The sequence below is a fragment of the Castor canadensis genome, chromosome 16, assembly GCF_047511655.1.
Source record: "Castor canadensis chromosome 16, mCasCan1.hap1v2, whole genome shotgun sequence".
Classification (NCBI taxonomy): Eukaryota; Metazoa; Chordata; class Mammalia; order Rodentia; family Castoridae; genus Castor; species Castor canadensis.
The window spans coordinates 59,438,727-59,464,429 of NC_133401.1; the positions used below are offsets into that span (position 1 = coordinate 59,438,727).

A 25,703-nucleotide genomic window follows, 5' to 3' on the forward strand; every position below is an offset into this window, starting at 1 on the left:
TTGTTACAATTATCAGTATTATTAACCATCACATTTGCTCTAACTGATGACAGGGCGCCCAGCTGGAAGTTTATCTGTGCCGCAGCTAGTGTTTAGCGTGGACTCTTAGAACACACACGTCATGAAGAATGATGCCATCAGTGGCAGCTTGCTTCATCTGTACTGAGGAAAAGTCTTGGCCTTCAATTGCTTTGCCTTTCTTGGCATTGCCTAATGTAAGAGAAGAATCTTACAAGGCTGGCTGTCCCTAAAGTCAGGACATTGGGCCTGGCTCTAATCCCAGGGGGCTCTTGGGTAATTCCTCACACTCTGCAGGCCTCAGTCCCCGCTGAACAAGGACAAGGCTGTTCTAGGTGTTTCCTGTGATCCATCCAGCCCTGGCACTCTTGAGTCTGTTTAGGCAGCAGCCCCAGAACAGATGAGGCAGGCAGGTCAGGGTGTCTGGTCAGGACGGCCCTCCACAAGGAGAGGAAGAAAGAAATAAAAGACAGAGATAGCTTTGGCTCTGGGGAGAAGGGGGAGGCAGGCCGGGGGAAGGAGGAGACAGAAAAGGAGGAGGGATCATGGGTGGAGGGCGAGTCAGACCCAGCCCAGAGCTCTGAGTGGCTTCCTGTTGCCTGTCTCTAAACCCCTCCACATTCCTGCAAACCTTCAGACTGTCCGGAGCGCTCTGCCTGCTGCCTGCCTACCACTGAGGTACGTAAACCCCTTCCTGGCCTTGCCCTTCTGCAGCTGCATCTGCCCAACAACCCCAGTCCACATCTCCAGCAGAGAGGAGAGCTGTGCTGGGATGCACACCCCATTAGCTCCACCAGGGCTGCCCTCTGAAGTGCGTGGTCCCCATCCACTGCCTGTTGTTCAGAAGGCGACCCCAAGCCTAATGGCGTTTAGCTTTTAGTTCTGCAGAAAATGATCATGCCAGATCTTTGGGGCAATGTTTTTTCTCTGTTTCCCTCTGTATCTGTCTGCTGTCAGAGGCTGTCTGCCTTTGCCCTTTATGAGTGTGGCAGCTGCCTCCTGTACTGGGAATCTGATCCAGTCACAGCCACCACAGGGCCGACAGCTAAGTTGGTCTTGCTCTCTATTCCAGAACAAATCTCTTAGATTTGTTTCAGAGTCAGGCACATTGTTTCCAAAGGGACTTTGCGCAATCATAAATTGATCTCTGAACAGCAAAGGAGAGGCTTCACCTTTAACCAGCACCTTTGGGAAGGTGCCTTTCCCTCTAATTCACACACACACACACACACACACACACACACACACACACACCATTCAGCCTGAAATGACTCACAGGCCAGTCTTGAGGTGGCCATTGTTCCCATCCTGGGCCCCTAAGATGGTCAACACAGGAACTCACCAGAAGTCACCTTCACCATATGAGATACCAACCAGGCCCAGGGTGTAGTGGGGGCCAGGGACAGAGGGGAGGCACTGGAAAGAGGGAAGGGAGAGGGAAGGCTGAGAGGGTTCCAGGCACCCTTCTGCACCTCGCAGTGTAGAGAAGCACAAGGAATAATATAGCCTGTCGGGTGTTAGGTCATCTTCAAATGGCAACTCCAGTGAATTTCCTGTGTCCTGAAGGAAGGGACCCTGGGATGAGTCTCTCCAAAAGGGGCACAGGGAGACATGCATTTTCCTCAGGGAAGGACAGCATGTTTGCATTAGAGACAATGTTTCCATCAGCAGTTCTGCAGGGTTTTCTGTAAACTCCCAGTGCTGAATGCTGGTGGTCTGGCGAGAAGCAAACCCCAAGTAGCACAGCAGGCTTCAGGTGCACAGTTTATGGGAGACACAAGTGAGACTTCCTTCACTTTAGCCTCGCAATCTGTAAAGTAAGAGAACTGGTCTTTGGGATGCTGGAGGTCTACTGGAACTTTCCAAGGAAGGTCTTATTAGTCCACAAATTGGCCTTTGAATCAGTATCAAGCTGTCTGCAAGTCATTTAATATCAGGTGTACAGTGGCGTGTGTGTGTGTGTGTGTGTGTGTGTGTTGCAGAGACAACAGATGTTGTCTTTCAAGCTTAAGGTATTCTCAAATCCATGCCTGATCCCCTGAATGGCCAAGTGCAGGATGTCGGGAGAAGGAAACAAACACATATTTGCAGGAGGTTGAAACATTGCAATGGCAGTGGTTGGGGAAAGAGAGAGTTAACTCATGGTCATTAGCTGCCACATCGACAAAGCCTGGAGTGGAGGGGGAGGGAAGATGGGAGGGGGCTGTCCAGAGAAGGAATCAACTTTTAAAACTTTCCCCAAGTCCCACCCACCAAAAGGCTCCTCTCTGCGCTGACTCACTCTCTGAGGAATGTGAGTTGCCACGGTAACCCTTTTTTTTTTTTTCAGGGACTCAGCCTGCTGGCTGGGTGGGTACACTGGAGACATTAGGCTTCCTCTGAATGTGCCCCACTCCACCCTGCCCCCAAATACAGGGGCAACAGCAAACTCCAGGCCCTGTCCTGATCTCCCAGTGTCCCAGGGAAGCCAGGGCTGTGATAAGCTCCCAGAACTGGCTGCTGGAAGACCCAGGTTTTTGTTCTAGCTGTGCTCAGAAGGTGCTGTTCGATCTTGAACTAATGGGTCTTCTCCTGAGCTTGCTTCCTCCCAGGAGGAATGAGAGGATGCTGCAGATGGAATGGCTAACACACTTTATAGACCGCGGCGATGGGATTTTTAGAACAGATGGATTTATGCATCCCAAGAGCACCTGAAATCATCCCCCTCTTTTTCCCTCTGGTAGCGCCATTACTTGGGGTTTGTATAGAACTTCTCTTTACTGAAAGTGCCAACAGGCATACTTTTAAAACAATCATATTTTCTAAATTCATTTGGATTTGGGGACGTTGTATATTTCCCAAGAACGTCACTCCTTCCACTGTAAAAAGAGCATTGGCCAAGGGTGTAGAAATACATGGATTGTAATTCAGGGTGCAGTGTTGGGAAGGATACTACCCATCTCCGGGCCTCAGTTTCCCAATCTGCTAAAGGGAGTAATCTGAGCTAGCGGGCTCCAAAGCACCCTCCCAACCCTGATCTCCTGTGAACCTGAATCCTAAGTGCTGTTTCCTGAAAAGGAATGGCTGGCCTGCAGTTTTTACAGCCCTCTGCCTCTCCTCCCCTTCACAAAGGAAACAAGAGAGGAAGGCCAGGGTCTTGGGGTGGTACAATCTTCTGTAAAACCCTTATTCATCTGTAAAGACTCCATAACCAGCATCGTTGGGACCTACTTTTCACAACAGTAGCTTTCTCTGCTGAAAATAAGCTGTAAGGAGCAAAGGAAAGTGGAAGAAAGGGAAGAACTGAAGCAAACAGTTGAACATTATCTGTTGAGGTTATTTAGGTTGGTAGATAAGTCTGCAAGCCTATGGAAACGCAGAGTATGAACATATAAACATTGATTTTTACCAACAGGCACCCACAGCCAGCTAAAAATAAGTGCCTAGAGACACACAGTCAGTCCTCACGTGCCTCTCCCTGAGAGAAGCCTGGCTTGCACGCACACACAAATTCCCCACGTACATCTGATGGGTACAAAAGCCTTGACTTTAACCTGCTGCTGCAGGTTAAAACAGATGGATGCCCAAGTCAGGCCATATGTCACCTATACAAACGCACCATCAGGTGCAAACACACACAGTCAAACAAAACCAATCATAACAAGGAGACAGGTAACACACACACACACACACACACACACACACACACACCCCGACCTTATTCCAGACCACATGACTTTGTCATTAGGCTCAATGCCCATCAAGTGTGGCTAGCAAGTGGTTGCTCATTTGCTTCTGTCTGGCTTCCTTCCCAACCTCTCTCTTAAAATGAGAGATGGGAAGGCTGGCAATGAACTTCCAGCCAACCTTGGGGACTAATGAAACCACCTTTCCTCTATAATGCAGAACTTGGATCCTCCCCTCTTTCCCTCCCTTCCACACTCAGAAGCAAACCCCGGGGCCATGCACGGTCAGAACCAGCAGGTAAAGACCCAACAGAATCACTCAGAAAACAGCCTCCTCCTTAGCCGGGGGATGTCTTAGCCAGTGGGTCAGCTCTGCTCTCACCCCTCCAGCCATGGAGGAAATGAACAGGCACCAATCCAAACCAGTGCCGGGTCTCTCCAGAAACTTGGTGTTAACCCGTCATTTAGGGATTCCTAAATGCTAGTCATGCCTTTAGGATTTCAGACTTAGATGGGTTAAAGAAAACAAAAGCAAGTTGATTGCCACTGGCTCACGCCTATAATCCTAGCTACTCGGGAGGGTAGAGATCAGGCAGATCATGGTTCAAAGCCAACCTTGGGTAAATAGTTTTCAAGACTCTATCTCAAAAATACTCAACACAAAAAAGGAGTGGTAGAGTGCCTGCCTAGTAAGCACGAGGGCCTGAATTCAAACCGTAGTACAATTCAAAAAAAAAAAAAAAATCCAAAGCAAACAAAGCACGGTAAACATCTAGACATTTCTGAACATTTGGAAGTGTGGCTCAGAACAGCAACTTGCTATGTGACCTTGAATGAGTTATTTTTCCTCCCTGAGCCTCAAGTTCTCTATCTCTAAAATTAGAGGCACAGCAAAGAACTTCCACATGGCCAGACAACAGCAATCCCCTGGTAGTGGCTGCCAGAAGAGCTGTGTTCAGGATGTGATGCCACTTTTGACTGGGCAAAAAGGTAGTATGATTGGTCAGTAACGTCTGCCACATGCACAGAAGCGGTAGTGGAGGCATACTGCCACGCGGCGCACATGCTGTCTTTGGGATCTCTTAGGCCTCGCGGACGCGACAGCCTGGGCATTTTGAGGTTATTTCTTATTCCCTGCATTTGTGGTCACGCCTATGCAGCAACAGTCCCCTAGAGGGTGCCAAGGAGGATGTTGAAACTCCACCCTGAGTCTGGGCTAGCCACAGCAAAACGTGGCATCTTAGGAACCTTTGTGCAATCTCTGTTGGGTGAAGTCCAGCCTTAAACTCTGGAGCCTCTGAATGGCTCCAGAACCTCACCCATCCTAGGTTTTAAAACCCCTTATGTCTTCACAGCTTCCCTTAGCTTCCTCCTTTCCAGCAAGAAATACTAGAAGTGGAAGCAGGGAGTCAAGGGGCAAGTATGGAGAGGTGGTAGTCCAAAAAGCTTCTGCTCAAGTTGATTCAGGAAGTCAGAGTTGAAAGGAATTTTAGGGACCACCTTGCCCAAGGCTTTTAGCTATTTCTAGGAGAACCTCGGATGCTCCAAGGTGTCTCAGGAGCTGTAAGAGTGTGTAGAACTCCTTGTCCCCAACTCCAATCTAGTTTTACCTGCCCTTATTTTTTTTAAATCTGGACTCGTTTACTGAATAGACACATTCATATGTTCCAACAAACTCAGGAGTTTTCAGCTGTTTAAGACACCAAACTTCTGCAGAAAACTTCTTTGACAGAGAGGATTTTCTGCCTTACAAAATTGAACACCACTGATCTAAAACAGCCTTCTTACTGTATAGAAGGTCAGGGTAGCTTAAGTCTAGAGAGCAGAAGACTTTCCTGTTTGCACAGTGAGCTGGGAGCAAGTCTCAGGACCCCTGACTTCCACATCGTGAGGCCTCCTCTAAAGTGACAGTGTCTGACCCAGGGCATAAGTGGGAACACCAGTGTAGACACATCAGCCACAGTGCCACTTCTCTGGCTTAGCTGGCAGAGCCCTCCTCCCTGCCTCTGAGTCCTGGCTCTGGGAGAGCCTGGCACATGACTTTCTCTGTTAGCCTCCAGACTTGTTTTCCTCCCTTTGGGCTTGTGTGATTTTTGAAGCCCTTGTTTCCAAGTCCAACTGTGGGAATGAGGTGCTTGGCTTGGGTCAGCAACCCTCTCACTAACAGGCCATCCTGGGATCTGGTCTTCATCACGCTGTCCTCTAGAGGCTGAGCTGGTATCTCCCAAACCGACAGGGGCAGTGTCTCCCTTGCTCCTCTCCAACATTCCTTTCCTCTAGACCTGCAGACTAAAAGCACTGGATTCTTTCTTCTCCCTCTCCTCTTCCTCCTCCTCCTCCTCTTCCTCCTTTTGGCAGTACTGGGGTTTGAACTCAGGGCCTTGCTCTTGCTAGGCAGACACTACCACTTCAGCCATACCTCCAGCCCTTTAGTACTAGATTCTTGAGAGGGATGGAGATTCTGGGATCCTTGGATGCTAAGATGCTCTTCCAAATGGCATGGTTTACCTCTTCACTTGTGTTCTGTCATGTAGATCACCCCTAACCATTTCAAGGTAGGTATGTTGTGATTTCCATTTTACAGATGGGGAACTGATTCAGGACCAGAGAGGCAGTCAGTTTCTGAAAGTCACACAGATGTTAAGTGGCAAAGTCAGGACTTGAACCTGTACATTTAGGCTCCAGAGCCCATGAGCTTACCTTTATGCCTTACTGTCCATAACCACTCAGTCTACTATGGCAGCCAATTGCCACATATGGTAATCTAAGTTAAAAAGAGATAAAATTAATTAAAAGTTCTGCTGCTCATTCACACCGGCTGCATTTCAAGTGTTCAGTAAGCACGTAGCTAGTAGCTGCCATACCAGACAAGGCCAGTCTTGAAGACTTTTGTTGTTTCAGGAAGTTTCTTTGGGTTGTGCTCCTCCGTAAACTCTTTCCACTTAAATGAGAAGAAATGACTGAACTCGGATTCTGCAGTTCACTTCTAAGGTCTATGGATTCCAAGTCACACAGTCTACGATTCTATAATTCTGAGATTTCCCCCCGTTTGTGACAATCAGTGATTTCCCGATGTCAAGGGGGAGCCTGAAGGAGGCCCTTTATGTTTGGAGGGAGGCGAGCTTGGGGGGCTGGCTGTACTTTTCCATCTCCAGAGTCTTTCCAAAAAGAGAGAACTGACCTTAGCTTCAGGTCCTGCTGGCAGCCAAGGCTGGGTTTTCAGCCCTCTCCAGAGCAAATAAAGGCAAAAGGAAGGGACTTGGTGTACGGAACAGGAGGGGGTAGCGGCAGGGTGGGAAAAGGGGTGTCTGCGTTCTTTATTCTTTCCTGCACCTCAGGCCAGTTCAGTCCACTGGGCCCCACTCAGGTGACTACCTGAGAAGGAGTGACCGCCAAGGGAAACAACATGCCCAGGGAGAGAACACATCAGTGTGGCCTGTGTCCTTATCCTAGCGCTGCTACTCATGCCCTATTGGCTATCTCAGCAGATTTCTTCCTCTTTCTAGGTCTCAGTCTTCTCATCTGTACTATGGGGCAGAAAGACCTACTAGAGCCATCCGTGGAATGCTGGATTATGGGAACACTCTGAAAAGGATAAATATACACCATCATACACTGAAAAGATAGCAAGAGGACATTTTCATATCACTGGTTTACATGGTCACTGGGCATGCTAGGCCTAGCTGTGACTGGAGAAGATCACAGCTGATCAGTCCTAAATGCTGGACTTGAATGGGGTGACTGTTGCACCTCACAAGCTTGGCAGCATAGACCCTGGCCTCTTGGGCCTGTGGTGTGCTAGAGAACCTCAGAGGTGTCTCATGCACATGTAGGGAGCGTGGGTAGGCATTCAGACTGTTCAGCTGCCCCTGCCCTCTGTCCCCATCATCTGGAGGAAAAGGGCCAGGGACTGGAGATGTAGAACTGGGCAAAACTCAACCATGTTAAAGAATTCCTTCTCCAAGATTTGTGCTCTGTTCTGAACAGTCTGTCTGTACTTCTCCCTGTCCCCACCCCAGCCTCTGGGCCTGGCCCCAACTGGGCAAAACCTATCTCTAGAAAGGGCCTGGGTGCTGTGTGACCATGCCAGTGCTTCCTCTGTCTCAGGTTCACATACATCATGGGAAAGTAACACTCAGAACCCTCCATGCTTCCTGGTGTTGGTCACAAAGCTCCCAGGGACAATGTGCACGTGAAAGGGCTTTAGAAGTTACAAAGCTCCAAGACTTAGGCCCAGGGATGGGTGGCAGAGGGTGCTGTGCAGCTGGGAAAGGCCCAGGAAGTTGGGGGGCAGGACAGCCAGAGAGCCAGCCCTCACGCGCCAAGAGGAATGGCTTCCTCTGCCCGGATGAGAGACAGACTTGGGAAGCTTCGGTGTTCCTGACCCTCTAACCTGAAGCTTATTTCATGCCCACTCCTAGCTGGGCTTTCCCCAGTGACATGACTTCTCTGTCATTATAGCCTGGACTGAGGGACAGAGTGACTTCTTTTGTTCTAGTTGCCACTCTCACTTTGACTCTTCAACCTCCAACAATCTCCAAAAGTCCTTCCTTGGTGTTTTCTCTTCTGTTCCATTTGTCCAAAGCCACTTGTATCTTCCAGATGGGTAAGCAAGAAGGGAGCTTTTTTCCATATAAGCCTGGGGAAACAAGTGTGTGAGAGGCGGGAACATTCTAGAAACTGCCAGCAAAGGGAAGACTGGACTCTTCTGGTGTTGGGACCATTGTGAAGCTCCCATTTCCTTTAAATTGTTGTTAGTTTTATTTCACGCACACTCCATGAAACTGGGAGGTTAGGTTTTTGTCTTGTTTAGCACAGTAAAGGATTGTTCTAAGCCTGCTCTCCCTCTGCCTGTTCCTGCTACTCAAATCCAAAGGAAAATGGGTGATACCAGAGGAGGGGTATGTCAAAATCAGCGTGTGCTGCTTGTGATCTTTTTCTTTTTCAGTGCTGGAGATCAAACCCAGGGTCTTGCACGTGCTAAGCACACACTACCACTGAGCTATACCCCCAGCATCACCCGTGATTGTAAGAACATTTTAAGGACCCAATCTTCACCCTCAAAATTCACTTACTTAACCCTCTCAATTAATGGATGGGGGAATCAAGGTCTAGACAGGACATTGGACTTAACCAATACATCAGGGCAGTTTTGAGGTTGAATGAGAACTCCTGGTATTGAATTTCAAGTCCAGTGGGTTTTTTCCCCCGTAATGCCTGGGTACTCTCTAGCACCATGCTTGGTCAGTGGAGAAGTCTTGCAAGGGACTAAGGATGATGAGCCTGATATGGAAGTTTTGGGGAACAAAAGAGAGAAGACAAGGCCACTCCTGTCCTTAATTACAAGATTGTTTGGGGGCAGAGCAAGCAGTCTGTTCTGTGTGGCTGCAGAGAAAGTCAGTATAGACTAGGAGAAGTTTGAGGGAGGCAGATTTAGGTCAGAATAAGGAGGAACTTTCTAAAGCGATTTGGAAATGGAAGTCCATTTAGTTAGCATATGAGGTAAAATGTCCCCATGCTGGATGGCCTGTTAGGGATGACATTTTGGTACTGAGTATTAGAGTCTAGATCTTGGCTGTGAGCAGTGACCAGAGAAGGCAGGGGAACTTTCTAGGTGTCAGCTGACATCTTGCCATCATATGGAAGCATCTGGGTACTTTCCCTGGAGGATCCAGAGAAGTAAAGTCCCTTCCGGGTAGAATGCAGAAAAATGTGGCCACCTTCAGGTTTCCATGGGTCACACTTCAATTCTATTGTTCTTTGTTTTAAAATGCAGTTCTCATTGTCTCCAACTGGCAAGAGGCCAGCTGCCCATTAACTTCTCCCATTGCAGAGAGAGTAAGGAGGAGGAGGGAGAGGAACAAAAGGAGAAGGAGAAAGAAGAGGAGAAGAGACCCAGGAGTAGGAAGAAAAATAATCTTAGAATATTCTAGATCAAAGGACCCCTAGGACTATCATTGCCCAAACTAAACTGAGTTTTTTAAAAAAACTTACATAAACGTATTTAGGAAGGAGACTTCATGTCATTACCATAAATGGAGAACTCTGGGTACCTTCGTCATCAACAGAAGGAAACTGTAAAAATGAACAAAGAAAACAACTTCATTCCGTTCCAGCTGCATATCGTTTCCTGTGGAGGCTCTGAGCCAGAGGCTGGTCTTGAATGCTGGTGATGTTAGAGGCATCTTAGCACTCAACTGGAACTTTCTCCTCATGTAATCAGGATCAAGAGGGTATTGAATGGAAATACCTTGCTCCCCCATCTTTCATCACTGTTTAAAACACACCATCTAAATCACCTTGCCTATCTCAGGAGCTCACATGTTGACTTCCTCACTACTCTTATTCTCTTCTTCCTGCAGAGTCCCCAGCACTATGAGGGCCTGGATCTTCTTTCTCCTCTGCCTGGCCGGGAGGGCCTTAGCAGCCTCTGTAAGTATCTAAACATCCCATCATTGGCTGGGCTTGGTGGCTATTCCTATAATCCCAACTCCATGAGAGGTGTACATAGAAGAATCCCAGTCTGAGGCCAACCCTAGGCAAAAAATGGCAAGATTTGATCTGAAAAATAGCTAAAGCAAAAAAAGGGCTGGGTGCTTGGTTTGAGTGGTAGAGCACTTGTCTAGCAAATCGTGAAGTCCAGAGTTCAAACCCTGGTGGTGCCAAAAAAAAAAAAAAAATCCGATCTTCTTGGTATTACCTCCTACCACCCAAACCAAGGCTTCTGAATCTGGCAGCTCAGGGGAGGAGGAGGCAGAGGATCGTTTTTTTAAACATACTTTTTTCTTAAGCTCAAGAGAAAAATTGGGATAAGAACCACTAGGTTCCAGAGAAGACAGAACTCTATTAACTTTTTTTTCTTTTCTTTTCTTTTTTTTTTTCTTTTTTTGATGTGACTGGGGTTTGAACTCAGGACTCCACACTTGCAAAGTAGACATTCTACCACTTGAGCCACACCTTCAATCCATTTTGCTCTGGTTATTTTGGAGATGGGGGTCTTGAGAACTATTTGCCTAAGCTAGCCTGGAACTGCAATCCTCCTGATCTCAGCCTTCCCAGTAGCTAGGATTACAGGTGTAAGTCACCGGTGCCTGGCCCTCTAGGTAACTTGAAGACCAACTTTTTAGCACTCAGAGCTTCTGGCTGCAGAATTGCTGTAGAAGGAATTGGCCTTTTTCATATGAAGAATTCATATAGTGAGGATGATGTTTGTTAGAAGAGAATCAAGCAACAAGAGAGAGGGATGGGTTAGTTTCTGAGGTTATTTGGTTGCAAGCAAAGACTCCAATCCAAATAAACTGGTGGAGGGAGACGCAGGCATAGACTAACATCAAAGGCCTTGGGGAGGACTTGAACAGGGCAGCCCCAGGTCTTGGGCCTGCTTCTGGGCCAAGGGAGAGTGGGAATCCTTGACTGACAGACAGTAGCTACAGAGGGCCAAGATGGCTAACCTAAACTAATCTGGGAGCCAGCACCAGAACAGGGAGAAGGAACTGTGGGGCAGGCAACAGGAGCAGTTTCTTTCAATCTGGTATTCCCTCCTGCCTTCTCTAGGAAGAGGGAGCAATGGTAGACAATGGCCAGATTGATCAGGCTGGTAGATTTTGGCAAAAGATTTGGCAAGGTTGGCATTAATTTTAGAAGCAGCTCCAGCCAGCCAGGTCCTCAAAGTTACCTCACTCCTTCCTACTCTGAGTTGATATGGCAAGAAAGAATTGTCTAATAGTGGTCATGAGGTGCTGCCCCATGGGCCGCTGGGAACTGTGTTGTCTATGCTCCCTGGCTAGTGGGTGAAGAGCAGGCCCAGGCAGAGGAGGGCCAGCTGGGCCACAGATGTCATGTGGCCTGTGTTTTGGACCATGGTGCATACCTATGCTCCCTATGTCACATTTCCTGTGGCCTTCGTGGTCGGGGCTGTGGGTTACCACCTGGAATGGTTCATCAGGGGAAAGTCTCCCCAGCGTGTGGAGGAGGAAAAACTCATCTTACAGCGCCAGGAGGATTGCAAGCTGGATGAGCTGCTAGGCAAGGACCATACCCAAGTGGTGAGCCTTAAGGACAAGCTGTAATTTGCCCCTAAAGCTGTCCTGAACAGAAACCACACGGAGAAGAATTGGTGGAGGACATAGGGCCCTGTGGCCGACAGGGCTGCGAGTGGTCCTGCACATGGCATCTCAGCCCCAGAACACACATCTGATTCACTTTGCTGCTTATTCTGGCCCCTCGCACACCCCACAGCCACACACGAACTGGCTGCTCCTTTATGTCCAGGCAGACAGCAGCAGCTGAGGGCCCGCAGAGGAAGGCTGCTGTTGTCATGCAAGGGCCACAACTGCTCAGACTTCGAGATTTGTGGGTGCACTACAGGAGGAGTGTTATGAAATGAACTTTGGCCTTCAGTCTCCCTGCGGGGGGGCCGTGCAGTCTCGAGTGGGAGTGGCTGGATCTGGGTGTTTCCTTTAGGAGGGGTACCTACATGTCTAGTTGCAATTTGCACTGGGAAGAATTTAAACGTCAGCCTGGCTCCCTTGCCTAGTCCTTTTCCTCATCCTCGTTCTAACTGAAATCCTGTTGTCAGCCCAGGAATGGGCTTCCCTGGAAATCAAAAGCATTTTTTTGTTGTCGGAAGCTCAGGCTATTCACATTGGAGCAGGGAAGAAGGGTGCCTGGTGAATTTACTTGAAAAGAGTCATTGTCACCCTTCAAGTACTGAAAACCATGATTAAACAGCTCTGAGAATCCAAAAAACCAAACAATTGCCTAATAGCAGTAAGAATAAGGTCACACAGTGGGGAAGATTTAAAAGATTCAATTTAATATCCATTATAACTCCCAGTGTGCATCCCTGCTGGGTGTCATGAAATGAGGAGAGTTGTCTGAATCCATGCTTGTCACACGTTATAGTTGCAAGCTACAGAAATGCTTCTGCAAGTTAAATCTTGGATAGCCTTGGATATAAATGATATAAAAGGGGCGGGGGGCTGCCCCTGTACCTGTGGCTTCTTTGTCCTGCCTCCATGCGGTGGTCCCTGAGGCACAGCCAGGACTCTCCAGTGGGCTGTGCTCTGAGCTCCCCCAGCTTGTGTTCCACTAGAGCCACTTTGGAGGTGAAGCTGGCCTTGACCTCTCTGAACCCACTTTCTCTTTTTAACAGCAGCAGGAAGCTCTGCCTGACGAGACAGAGGTCGTGGAGGAAACCGTGGCTGAGGTGGCCGAGGTACGTGATACAGGCCATGGTAACCTAGGGCCGCAGTCCCTCTCTGGCCAGTCCCTTCCCTGGGCAATACAGACAGGTGCAGTGGACCTCCATGCTGGAATGGGGCATTCATTCCCTTCCTGTGTGCACACACAGCACAGATGGAAATCCTGAGTATCACCCAAATACTCCCGAATGCTTCCCATGCCTTCTATAGCTCCTGAAGTCGGGAACCATGACTTTGAAAGTTTTCATCCTTCTTTTTTTTTTTTTTTCCAAATCACCCATAGGCTTCCCTTGCACAATCAGGTGGAGTTGCTCGGGTGTGCCTGGCGTGTGGAGGGGGCTTGGTATTCCTTCTTGCCCTAACGCCCTTGGTGGCCTCCCAATCTCAACAGAATTCCAGGGCATTATAAGACATTTCATAAAATGTCTTATAATTATAATACATAAAAGATTAAATCTAAATTCTCCACCCTGGCATTTGTGGTGTGACTTGGATTCAGTTCACCTTCCCAGCTTGTCCCTCACCATCCCCTGTGAGTAGCTGAAGCTCTAGGCATTTCCCTCTCTGTCTTCCAGACCTGGGGCAGGGGTGGGGACCATTTGACTCATTCTTTCCCTTCCATCCCAGGTGCCTGTGGGAGCCAACCCTGTCCAGGTGGAAGTGGGAGAATTTGAGGATGGTGCCGAGGAAACTGTAGAGGAGGTGGTGGCTGAAAGTAGGTCCCTCCCCTGTGACTTGGTACATCCAATCTGCCCTTGATTGCCTGGGACTGGGCCTAAGAACAGCCCACATGTGGTTTTTGCCCCAGGACATGCAGGGTGGGACCCTCTGTGACTATGGAGAGATGGCTGGGAACATTCTGGCATACAACCCCTGGAAGCTGGACTCCGGGAAAGATCTATTTATAGTGAGGCCATTCATGCTGTGACTGTCAGGAAGGAAAGTTCCCTAGCCGGAAATGGCCTTCTCCCCTCACAGCTCTTTGCCCTGATTCCACAGTTGGGTTTCACATGCCACTGAGGTCACCGGTCACATTTGGTCACTAAGATCCCCCATGGTTTCTGTATCAGATCAAGCTCCACACAAGAGCAGATCTGAGAATAGAGGTCAAGAACTTCCACACTCACTGGACTATTTGATTTTCACCCAATGGAACTGCCAAAACTCATAATGCCCCCCATGGAGATAGTACCAGAGGGAAAGACATGGCCTAGGACCTCTGGGGTGAGCCCACAGGCAGAGGTATTGGTACCCAAGGAGTCCAGAGCATTGACTTTGGGAGTCAACCAACCAAGGTTTGCATCTCAGCTTCTCCACAACAGTTTGCTCGGCCTGGCCTTTCTCTTCTTAATATGGGAGTGGTGAAGATGGCCGGCCCTTGCTCCAGAGTACTGGGAGAGCCGTGACACAAAGTATGAGAGGACTTGGCTCAGTACCTGCAGACGAGGAATCCAAATCAAGATGGTGAAAATATCCAATAATAAGTGTCAGGAGAAAATGGATGGAGTAAGCTTGTCCCAAGGGGACAACTAAGGAGTTGGACAGAGCTGGGCAAAGAGTTTTTTGTTGGAGCAGAGGGGCGTCTGCTGAGTCATGTTCCTTCCTTCCTCTGTGCCCACCTCCTCCAGTGTTTACAGACACAGCTGGGCCCCATTGTTCAGCCTGGCCCTCCCCTGCTTTCCCTTTTCCCTTACAGACACTTAAGTATGTTTTGTTGGAGTTTCTTGGCTCCAACAATTGACAACAGCTGACTTTCCCAGCCCTTCTAGAAGTCTGTTCTAGAATTGAGAAATGCCTCATTGGAACTGTTTGACTGAAAGCTGAGAACACAGTCATTGCTTCAGTTGTCAGGGCAGCCATATGTATCTTGTGTTTCTGAGTCCCAGACTGAGCCTCTGGGCTCCCAAGGTGCCTGGTCCTAACTTTGGACTATACCTCTAATCCCCAGTCTGAGCCAACTGTGCCCCTAAATTCAGATTCTAGGCTCAATACAAGAGCAGGTAGGACTTGTGGATGCCCAAAGCTCAGATTGGGGGCCAAAGCCAAGAACTATGCTGAAAGCTCTGATGGTCTGAGGTGGATGTGTAGCCTGGGTGGGCTGACTCTATACCCTTGTGCCTTCCAGACCCCTGCCAGAACCACCACTGCAAACATGGCAAGGTGTGCGAGCTAGATGAGAGCAATACCCCCATGTGCGTGTGTCAGGACCCCACCAGCTGCCCTGCTCCCATCGGCGAGTTTGAGAAGGTAAACACTGAGGAACTGAGCCCACAGCACACAGCATCTGCCGGGAAAACTGGGGACTTGGGGGTTCTGCAGGGCAGCTCTGGTCTCAGAGGTCCACAGGCTAGATCCAGTCATGGCAGGAAAGTGGGGCTGAGTCAGAGGTGAGGCTCTGCCTGGCCCTGAATCTCCCTGGCAATTAATGAGAATTGAATCATCACCTCGAGGTCCAAGCTCTGTGCCAGACTCTGTATAATCTCAGGTAAGAATGTGTTCTCCGGAGCAAAACAGAACATCACATCCAAAAACGTGGGCTCTGCAGTCAGACCAAAGGTTGACTTCAGACCTCATCCCCATCATTTGTCAGCTCTAAGACCTTAGCTAAGGTCTCAGCTCTGTTGTGTCTATAGAGCTATAAAAATGGTCTTTAACACCTATGGTTCTTATGGGTATTTATTAGATAATGCCTGGTACATAACAAGAACCCAGTAAGTGCTACTAGTTTTTTGTTTTATTCCTCAAACCTATCTGATCTATCTCCAACATCCAACTATCCATCCACCCATCCATCCACCCACCCATCCATCCACCCATCTGTCCATCTATCCACCCACTCATCCATCCATACATACATCCATTTGTCTACTCATCCATCTATCATCCATCCATCCATCCATCCATCCAAGTAAGTATTTTTTGAAATACCCCTCTTGACAACCATTGTGCTAGTTGAAATCTAGCCAAGGGTAGCAAATCTTTTGCTAGCACCATCCCCACAATCTTCCACACAGCTTCTCCTTCATTCTCCCCCCCTAGGCAACTGTATCCTCTGGGCTCCAAATTTGAGCATCATTAACTCTTTCTTCCCACTAACTCCCACCTCCACTTCCCACTGGTCACTAATGCCCAGAAATTCTCCCACTATCATGATGTGTAAGCATCACTAAATACTCACCTGTGGGATTTTCAACAAGACCCCTCTCCTTCTGTTCTCACTCAGCCTTCTCTGCTAGGCCCCCCATGGCTATAGTTTCACTAGCAGGACTCAAATGACTCAGTTGTAGTCCCCGCTAAGGTTTACTATAGGGACATTAAGGATTACATGGGGAAAAGACAGGCAGGGACTGGAGGCATCCATGCAGAGAACTGTGTACTCTTCCTCTGTTGAGGGAGAGTGCGTTTCTACCCCAGTTACCAACTAAAGTCACATGTGAGTGATACTTCTGCCCAGAAGAAGAGACTAGAGACTCAGCATTCAAAGTTTTAACTCAGGACTGGTCACATGGACACCCCGTGTCGAGCATGTACCAAAATGCCAGACTCCAGCTGGAGATTAGGTGTTCAGCATGAAGTATATTGCTTGTTCGGGCAGTCTAGACACAGAGGGGCACCTTTATCTAGGCACCCTTACGAGTGCGGGAAGATTTACAACAGCAGGGAACTGTTTATGGTTCCTAGACCTAGCCAAGGGATTAACCTTACAAGCAGGCCTTTCTAAAGATAGTAATCTCTGCCCTTCTAGTGTGTGAGTGTGTGTGTCTGTGAGTGAGTGTGTGAGTGTGTGTCTGTGAGTGAGTGTGTGAGTGTGTGTCTGTGAGTGAGTGAGTGTGTGTGAGTGTGTGTGTCTGTGAGTGAGTGAGTGTGTGGTGCTGGGGATGGAACCCAAGATCTTGGGCATGCTAGGCAAGAGCTCTACCGCTGAGCTACATCTCCAGCCTTACATTCCCATCTTTAACTGGTCCTTGAAGTGTTTTTCAGCCCTGAATCAGTTATGCCTGTGTCCCGAGATCATGGTGGCTAACTCTACATGGGCTGAACACTGGAGGCCAAAAAGTGGGTTCTTGTCCCAGTATCACCAGTAACTCACTGCGTGACCTTGAGCTAATCACATACCTTGCTTGGCCCTCAGTATCTCCATCTCTGAAATGGGCAAGGAAGGTGGTACCAGTGAAGGGCTTTGGGAATGAAGGAGGGGTGCTCTGTGCTTGGCCAACAGGTGTGCAGCAATGACAACAAGACCTTCGACTCTTCCTGCCACTTCTTTGCCACAAAGTGCACCCTGGAGGGCACCAAGAAGGGCCACAAGCTCCACCTGGACTACATTGGGCCTTGCAAGTGTGAGTGTATTCGTGGATCCTTGCAGCTTCCCAGCCCTAGCCCCAGCCCTCTGCTGTGTAATCTGGGACAAATCTCTTCCCCTCTCTGAGTCTCAGGGTTCCCATTTGTAAAGTGAGATGATTTATGAGTTGGTTCCCTCGTTCTCTCTCTGAGTTCAGGACACCTCCCAGGAAAGGTCTGAGCCATTGTGGGAGCACAAGATCAAGGAAGATTCCAGGAACCTCCTGCTAACCCTCAAGACAGTCACATTTCTTTTCCCTAATGATGAGGAAGTGCTCCTATAAGACTAACAAGGCTAACTCAAATCTTTCCTGCTCCTATACTGTAAAGCAAAAGTAATGTTTGACCTGGGCCTACCAAGTATTTAAAAAATATTTGGATTTGAATGCCTTAAAATAGGGACCTGCCCATTGGTTTCCTTTATGCTCTTTTCTACACTATTGTCGTATACTTAGCTCTTTACCCCGTTATGTTCCTATCTGCCTTCTTACAACATTTGATCACTGCCTTCTTCTAGAAACCTGGGAGTCCAGTGTTTGGAGAAGTGATGTCAGGGTGTGGTCTGCCCTTAGTGATCCCAGCAGCCTCATTCGGCACCCTCCCTAATATTGGAGACTCCCAAGACCAGGCCCATTCCCTCTCCAAGATAACATCTACATGCTGTCTCTGGCATATTATGGCACAGGTGGCACTGAGGAGAGCCACTCCTCTGCTTCAGCATGGAGGCTGGAGTAAAGTGGGGAGGACAAGAAAGAAGGTTCTCTTTGTGGTTTCGGTCTCTTCTTTTAATTATGGAGCCCAGGATGTGAAAAGGGAAGGTACAGATTAGAGGAGGAGGGTTGGGGGAGGAACAGCTGGTAGGAAATTCTTGGGCAGTGAGATAAGGAGTTATCCAAGAGCCTGTACCAAATGGCCTTTGCTGTTCTGTGAGGCACGTTGTCCACATGCCCCAACTCCTATACAGATGGTCTCTCCCCCCTCCAGCTGACGGTGGTCCCAACCCACAAAGGGCTTCCCACAAGTCCATGCATAGGGAAAAGCAGGCCTCGAGCCCCTGGGCCCTAAATGCTGGAACGGTATGAACGGGAGCCTTCTCTCCACACTGACCTCTCGTGAGTTCAGTCAAGGGTAGACTTGGATGAAAGTGCAAGGTCTGACATTTAAGGGTTCTAAGTTCCAAAGATAAGGACAAGATCTTTAAGAAAGTTCTGGTGGTTAAGCATTCCTGAGCCCTCGTATCCCCAATGCATACCAAGCTGGACCTGTACACAAATGTTAAGTCTAAGTCTGGCAGCTTCAGACACCCCCTAATATTTGACCTCAGTGCATGGCTCGACCTTTGCCAGGATCACACCTAGGCCTATCACCCAGAATTAGGGGTGGGGGGAGCCACCAGGGTGAACTGTGCCCCTCAGCAGGTAAGATCAAGGATGGGCAAGCCACAGACATGCCTTTATACTTCCCAAACAGTTCCCTTTGCTCATGGACTTGGGAAGAGACTGGCTTAGAGAGGCAGGTCCATTGTGCCAAGGTCACCGATTGAAGTGGCCTTGGGAGCTGGCATGGAGTGGGGAAAGCTGCAGGGCAGCACGCCAGCCCTTGGATGGGGAGAGTCTGGGTCTAGGCTGACCATCTGTGTTCTGGACCCTAGATATCCCCCCCTGCCTGGATTCTGAGCTGACCGAATTCCCCCTGCGCATGCGGGATTGGCTCAAGAACGTCCTGGTCACCATGTATGAGAGGGATGAGGACAACAACCTTCTGACCGAGAAGCAGAAGCTGAGAGTAAGTGGGCTCTTTCCAGCCCAGCCCAGGGCACCTGCTGGCCGAGATCCCTAGAACTAGGCCCCAACTGTAAGCTATACCCTGCCCCGCACAGGGCATGCCTCCCTGCGCCCAGGACACTACTTTCTCACCGTAGTATTTCACAGGCTCTGAGAAGTCCTGCAGTAAAGAGACCTCACAGTTTTTTAGCCCAGGGTTAAACAAAAGAGACACAAACAACACTACTCCTTTGTTCTCCTGAGCCTGTGGCTGTTAAACTTAAATGGGCATATCAGCACCTCAAGGTGCTGATAAAATGCAGTTCCCAAGTACTGAATCAGTGTCCCTGTGAAACAAGGTCCAGGAAGCCACATGTCATACTCTCCAGGTGGCTCTTATGGTCTATGGAGAACCATTTGACAGTATCCCAAGTCTGTGAATGAGGTGCCAGCCCCCATCTGTGCCACTTCCTTCCACTCATTGGAAGCTTCAGCCTTGGCTGTTATCTGCCTTCTCTGGCCTCCTGTCACAGGTGGGATGGGCCTGACTGGCCCAAGGGGCCTCCCCTGGACCCCTTGTCACCCAGTGTCTCTGTTCCCACAGGTGAAGAAGATTCACGAGAATGAGAAGCGCCTGGAGGCCGGGGACCACCCCGTGGAGCTGCTGGCCCGGGACTTTGAGAAGAACTACAATATGTACATCTTCCCAGTGCACTGGCAATTCGGCCAACTAGACCAGCACCCCATTGATGGGTAAGACTGGCCTCAGGACCACAGGGGTATGCTCTGGTCTGGCCCTGGGTGGATGGAGTAAAGGGCCAAGGCTGGTAGGGTCACTAGGTGTGGCCAGAAAGCTTCTTGGTAACCTCTGCTGCTCCACAGTCTGCCTGGGAGTTGGGCAGAATGGCACTGGGGAAAGGATGAGGATGTGATAAGAAAAATGCTGTAAGATCCTTTCGTGCCAGAGGCAGAAGTCAATGGGAACCGGAAACACCTTAGGTCTGTGAGGGCTGGGGATGGGGTTCCCAAGAGTGTGGGGGGAGAGTAAGGTAGGAGGGTACACAGACTCTAAGGGGTGCAGGGCCAGGGGAGACAAAATGTTGGGGAGCCATGAACAGTTACCCCATCTGAAGCTAAATCCCAACAGGGCCCGCCTTGCCCTGGATGTTTCTAAAAAATTCCAAATCAGTTACATTGACTTTGCAAGCCCCTGGCTTGAGGGTTCCTGCCCCTTGTCCAGGTGAGTTATGGAGCACTAAGTAGCTGCACTGCAGGTAGGCAGGCATGCTGAGTGTCTGCTTTGTGCCCAGCACATCCCTAGGAGGGAATTTCACAGTGATACAAGCTGACACTGTTCTTACACTCACTAATACCTTCTCTTGTGGAGATGGGAGTAAGAACCCTGCTCAGCCCAGGGGAAGCCCACCACCTTCCTGGAGCCCTTTTCACTCTTTCCTTTGATCATGAGAAGCGGATGGTCACACAGAGGGGAGCACACCGAGCTGAGCCCAGGCAGCAGCTCTCTGGGATACTTATTGCTCACTCTGTCTCCAGGCTGTATGCCGGCAGCCTGGGTGCCCGGCTCTCCTTGGCTCTGGGAAGCTCCCAGCTGCTTTTCTCCCAGGCTCTTACTGTGGCTGGGATCCAACTGAGTCACACTGTGGAGGAGAGGGGAAAGTCAGGGGGGAACATCTGGCTCCCACAGCCCCACAGAAGTTTGGAGGGAGGTTTCCAGATGGGGCTAAGGAACTTGCACATATGGAAAAGCACTCCACCCTGGTTAGGGGAGTCACCTCCTCCTCCTCCTCCTCCTGTCCCAGAGCCATGGATGGCCTTGCCTGTGCCCCTGCCTCTCCCTGAACCCGTTTTCTCACCAGTATGACAAAGGAGGGGAGTGTCCAGTTCAAACATTGTGCAGTGCCTCCCATGAGCTGGATGGGGTTGAGAGTTCTGGAAGTTAGAGAGATAATTGGAGTCACAATATTCCCTTGGAATCCCTTGGGGAGAAGAGTCTTGAGGAAAACGTCTGGGAAATGTGAGAAAACAAACGTCCATGTGCTCTGGAGGCCAAGGCCAGCAGCGAGGATGGGGGACAGAAGGCAGTGGGAGACCAGAAGGGCTTCCCTTGCAGATGCTGTATGATTCACAGAAAGGAAAACTCAGAAGGTCAGAGCTCCCATAGAGCTCGGTCCCACACCCTCCCGGGAAGTCAGCACTATCACATGTGGGGCTCTCTTCAGAGCCTTTCCTAGCATTTGCAGCTGTTTCAGTGTGTGTTCACAGAAAACTCTAGTGTTGTTTCCTGCCAGACTTTGCCTTACCCCTAACTGATGATCTTAAGTTTCTGTGTCCCCTGACTCTTCTGCCAATAGGAAATGGGCTATCAAGCCCTTTAGACATCAGAACTGGAAGGGTCCTTAGAAATGATGGCCAACTTCTTCCCCTCTCTGATGGATGGGGAAACTGAGCTCAGAGTGGGGCAGTAGCACTGAACCCTGTGTTCCACTGCAGGTCTGGCAGAGCTGGGTATAGATAGACCCAGGGTCTTGACACTGACCATGTTTCCTTCCATGCACACTGCCACCTGCCCACACTGGGGTGTGTAACTCTCCAAGCTCAGGCCCTTCTCCCCTGCAGGTACCTGTCCCACACCGAGCTGGCTCCACTGCGTGCTCCTCTCATCCCCATGGAGCACTGCACCACCCGCTTTTTCGAGACCTGTGACCTGGACAATGACAAGTACATCGCTCTGGAAGAGTGGGCCGGCTGCTTCGGCATCAAGGAGCGTGAGTGTCTAAAATGGGGGCGTGGGAGACACACCATTCCCTGAGTGGTGGGCTGCTCACTGTGGGTCTGTCTGTCCTCTCACCTGTCTTTACTCTGCCTATTTGACTCCTGTGTGCTCTCCTTGTTGGGGAGGGCCTTGCTCACTCACCTAGACCTTTCTCTGTCCATCCAAATGTCTCTTTCTCTACCTCAAGCACCAGGCTTCGCTCTGTGCAGCCCTATTTTGGGAACTCCTCTTTCATGGAGAGGAAACAGGAAGTTTACTTGGCAGCCTGTGTAAGAAACCGGGCCAAGCCAGAGATAGGAAACCAAGATTCCTGTCACCAACTTCCTGATGACCTTGGGCTGGTCACTGGCCCCTGTCCCTGGGATGGAGGGAATCCAGCAACTCCCTGGACACATATCTTCATGGCTATGGGGTCTCATTTTGAACAACGTTTCTTTTCTTGCTTTGCAGAGGATATCGACAAAGATCTTGTGATCTAAAGTACAGTCTCGTCTGAAGGTCCTGGATTCTCTCTATTTGACCTCTCCCTTCCTGTTTCCCCCAAAGTTTAAAATGTTTGGATGGTTTGTTGTTCTGCCTGGGGATAAGGTGCTAACATAGATTTAAATGACTACATTAACGGTGCTAAAAATGGAAATTGTAACCCAAGTCATGACATTTTCAGTTGTAACTTGACTCTCAAGGCTTTGACTCACCCATTCACAGCTCCACCTCTCTCCTGTCATTTGCAACACTGCCTGCCCATCATCTTTCTGGCTATGGTGGAACCAAGCCTGCCTTAGACACACACACAGCATCTTTGGATTTTCTATTTTTCTACTTCAATCTCATACTCACCAAGTTAGACTTTGTGTTAATTTTATTTCAGGGTATCTTCCCGGTGTGGCCTGGAGGAGGGCAAAGGGACATAGACATATGGTGTGGACAAGGGTTTTCTGGGACTGGAGGACCAGTGGTGGGAGAGATCCCTGTGGAATCCACCAGCCAGAACCACAGATAGCAAGTTTTGGTTGCCTGGGGCTGTGACTAAGAGAAAGATTCTGGAGCTGTTATGGAACTCTGTAAACTCAAAGGCTGGGTTCCTGCCATCAACTCCTTCACTCTCCAGTGAAGTTTCTTTTGACATCAAACTCTGGGAGTTATGGCCATCAGTGCCGGGGTGGGGGTGGGGGCAGGAAATTGAGGGGTGGATCAGCACATATCAGGGGGCTTCTCCCTCCTAACTTCTTGTGAGGACTGCAGGCTTCTCGGAGGCTCTGGGGACGGGGAGGCTGTTTCAGGCAGGAAAGCCAGAATCAAGAGCGAGACATAGAAAGTTGTAAGGCAGAAAAAGTGGAGTTGGTGAATTGGTTGTAGTTTTTCCACATCTAGATGATTGTCATAAGGCTTCTAGCATGTTCTTCTTTTTAATGACCCCTCCCACTTTTCATCTTCTATTAACCAAGAGAAACTTCAAAGTCAATGGATGGTCGGATCTCACAGGCTGAGAACTTGTTCACCTCCAAGCATTTCATGAAAAAGCTGCTTCTTATTAATCGGACAGGCTCTCACCATGATGTGCAGAGTTTGAAAAATCTTTCAAAATAAAAATGACTTAGAAACTGCCTTCCTGGGTGATTGTGCATATGTTTTACTCTTAGGTACCTTGTTGCCCCAACACACAGAACTGTGGACATGTACATGTACACACAACTGCACAAAGACAAACCCTCGTGGGTATACACACTTGCACATTCAGTGTATGTACACTCGGGGAATGGCAGTTCCCATGAGCGCTAATTTAACTTACAAATTTCATGACTTATGGGCTGGCCTTTCCTTCATTATCAGCAGAGGCTAAGAAACCATTTCTTTTCATTATTCTTTCATTTGTTCATTCCTAAATTCAACAAATATTTATGAATTATCTAAGTATATCAGATACCCTGCCAGGCACTGGGGACAGGGTCATGGCAAAGCAGACAGTCTTTGCTCTTTTGGAGCGTATAATTCGATAAGAGATACAATAAATCATTGCACAATTTAATAAAACTTGCAAGACATGATAGGTGCAATGAAGGATGAGTAAGAGGGGCCGTGTGTGTCGGGGGACAGCATTCTAGTGTCATTATTCTAGTGTTATTCTGTTAGTTCTATTCATTATAATTAATTAGTTACATTAGTTATACTATAATAATACTGTATCAAGTAGTATTATCCTAGCAACGTGTTTGATAGCCACTCATGTCTGGTGGTTACCCTGCAGAATAGGGCAGCTCTGGAACATTCCCATCATCACAGAAAGTTCTAGGTCATCAAAAGTCCTTTCCAAAGCTCAAGCACATTTGTGGTGCTAGTGTGATATTTTAGGTTAATGTTCTGAGGCTCCCCATAGAGATGGAGAATCAGACCCAAGAAATGTGTTCCATTGCAGTGTGCTACATAGCCAGGTCTTGAGATGTCAAGCCTAGAAATTGTTTACTCTCATCTTACTTTGAGTGATTTTAAGATTACTGAAATACAGCCTGGCGCTGGTGGCTCACGCCTGTAATCCTAGCTACTCAGGAGGCAGAGATCAGGAGGATGGCGGTTCAAAGCCAGCCCAGGCAAATAGTTCATGAGATCCTATCTCGAAAAACCCATCACAAGAAAAGGCAGGTGGCTCAAGATGAAGGCCCTGAGTTTGAACCCCTGTACCTCAAAAAAAAAACCAGTAACAACAAAAAAGATTACTGAAATACTATAAGCTCCTTAGAGAAGAGAACACCCTGTATTTTGGTTTCTATATAAAGGGAAGGACCAGCAATTAGTCCTGACTGAGGAATGCAAGCCCAGCATGTCTCATAATCTCTAGGAATCTGGGCAGAGAAATGGATGAGAGTAAATTTCAGTATTGGCTCATTCATTCCCTGGACATTTGTCAGGTACCTATAATACCTTGAGCACTGTCATCCTATAGTCCCATGAGCAAGGCAGGCACAGCCCTGGTCTCCCTGGAGCTTTCCTTCTAGCTTGGCAGGTGACAGGAAAGTTAACAATAGCATTTCAGACAGCAACAGAAAAGAAACAAAGTTTACACTGAAACCTAGGGCTCTCTCCCCCATACCTACAGAGAGCTTCTCAGAGTCTGCAAAGAGTTTGTATCAAAGAGACCTGTAGTAAGACTCAGTCCAGTGACCTGGGAAGGCAGTGGGCCTGCAAAACCAACCAGCAGCCTCAGAATCCAGAATCCTTAAAGGCAGTGCTTCTACCCCTCCCCTCTCTGTCCTTTCCTTCCTTGAAAAGAAATCACTTAAAAGCACAAAACACACACAAAAACCCTTAACACTCAAAAGAATTGTATTATTATGCTCGGAAGAGATAGTTCTATTTGCCATAAATAGAGATAGAGCTTAAAGAAAAAATAATAAAATCCAAACACAATGAAAAATCATGTTTCTTCATTGTCAACCAGATGAAGAAAAAACATGGGGCTGAGAAGTGGCTCAGGTGGTGGAGCATCTGCCTAGCAATCATGAAGCCCCAAGTTCAAACCCCAGTGCCAAGAGAGAGGAAGGGAGAGAGAGAGAGAGAGAGAGAGAGAGGGAGAGAGGGAGAGAGAGAGAGAGAGGGAGGGAGGGAGGGAGGGAGAGAGAGAGAAAGAAAAAGAATTTGCCTAAATTAGTGAAGCATACCTCTGGGTGGGACTTGTTTCCAGAGACCATCAGGTGTAAGGACTCTGACTTAATCAATGGATGAATTCCTCCATGGATTGATTATGGGCGGAGCCTCATTGGAGGAGGTAAGCCTTGCCCTGGCCTCTTCCTGTATTTCCTGTTCTGTGTTTCCTGATCTCCATGAAGTGAGCAGCTTTTCTCTGCCAGACACTCCAACCATCATAATGTCTTCCCTAAGTCCATGGGGCCAAACAACCTTGGACTGAGCCCTCTGAAGCCAAACA

At 48.7% G+C, this 25,703-nt stretch overlaps 2 protein-coding genes across 2 annotated transcripts; both read left to right on the plus strand.

The window, feature by feature from the left end:
- The first annotated feature begins 539 nt into the window (after positions 1 to 539).
- On the plus strand, positions 540 to 23,389 carry Sparc (secreted protein acidic and cysteine rich). The gene is made up of 10 exons (XM_020181096.2): positions 540 to 696; positions 10,046 to 10,115; positions 12,838 to 12,900; positions 13,514 to 13,601; positions 15,012 to 15,133; positions 17,106 to 17,226; positions 18,879 to 19,012; positions 19,595 to 19,743; positions 21,628 to 21,776; positions 22,235 to 23,389. Exons 2-10 carry the CDS (start codon positions 10,059 to 10,061, stop codon positions 22,261 to 22,263), a joined length of 912 nt encoding a protein of 303 aa, XP_020036685.1. The 5' UTR covers positions 540 to 696; positions 10,046 to 10,058; the 3' UTR covers positions 22,264 to 23,389.
- LOC109697472 (small integral membrane protein 12-like) lies at positions 10,124 to 12,883 on the plus strand. The gene has a single exon (XM_020181098.2). The coding sequence runs from the start codon at positions 11,522 to 11,524 to the stop codon at positions 11,750 to 11,752; it is 231 nt and encodes a 76-aa protein (XP_020036687.1). The 5' UTR covers positions 10,124 to 11,521; the 3' UTR covers positions 11,753 to 12,883.
- Positions 23,390 to 25,703: the final 2,314 nt, after the last annotated feature.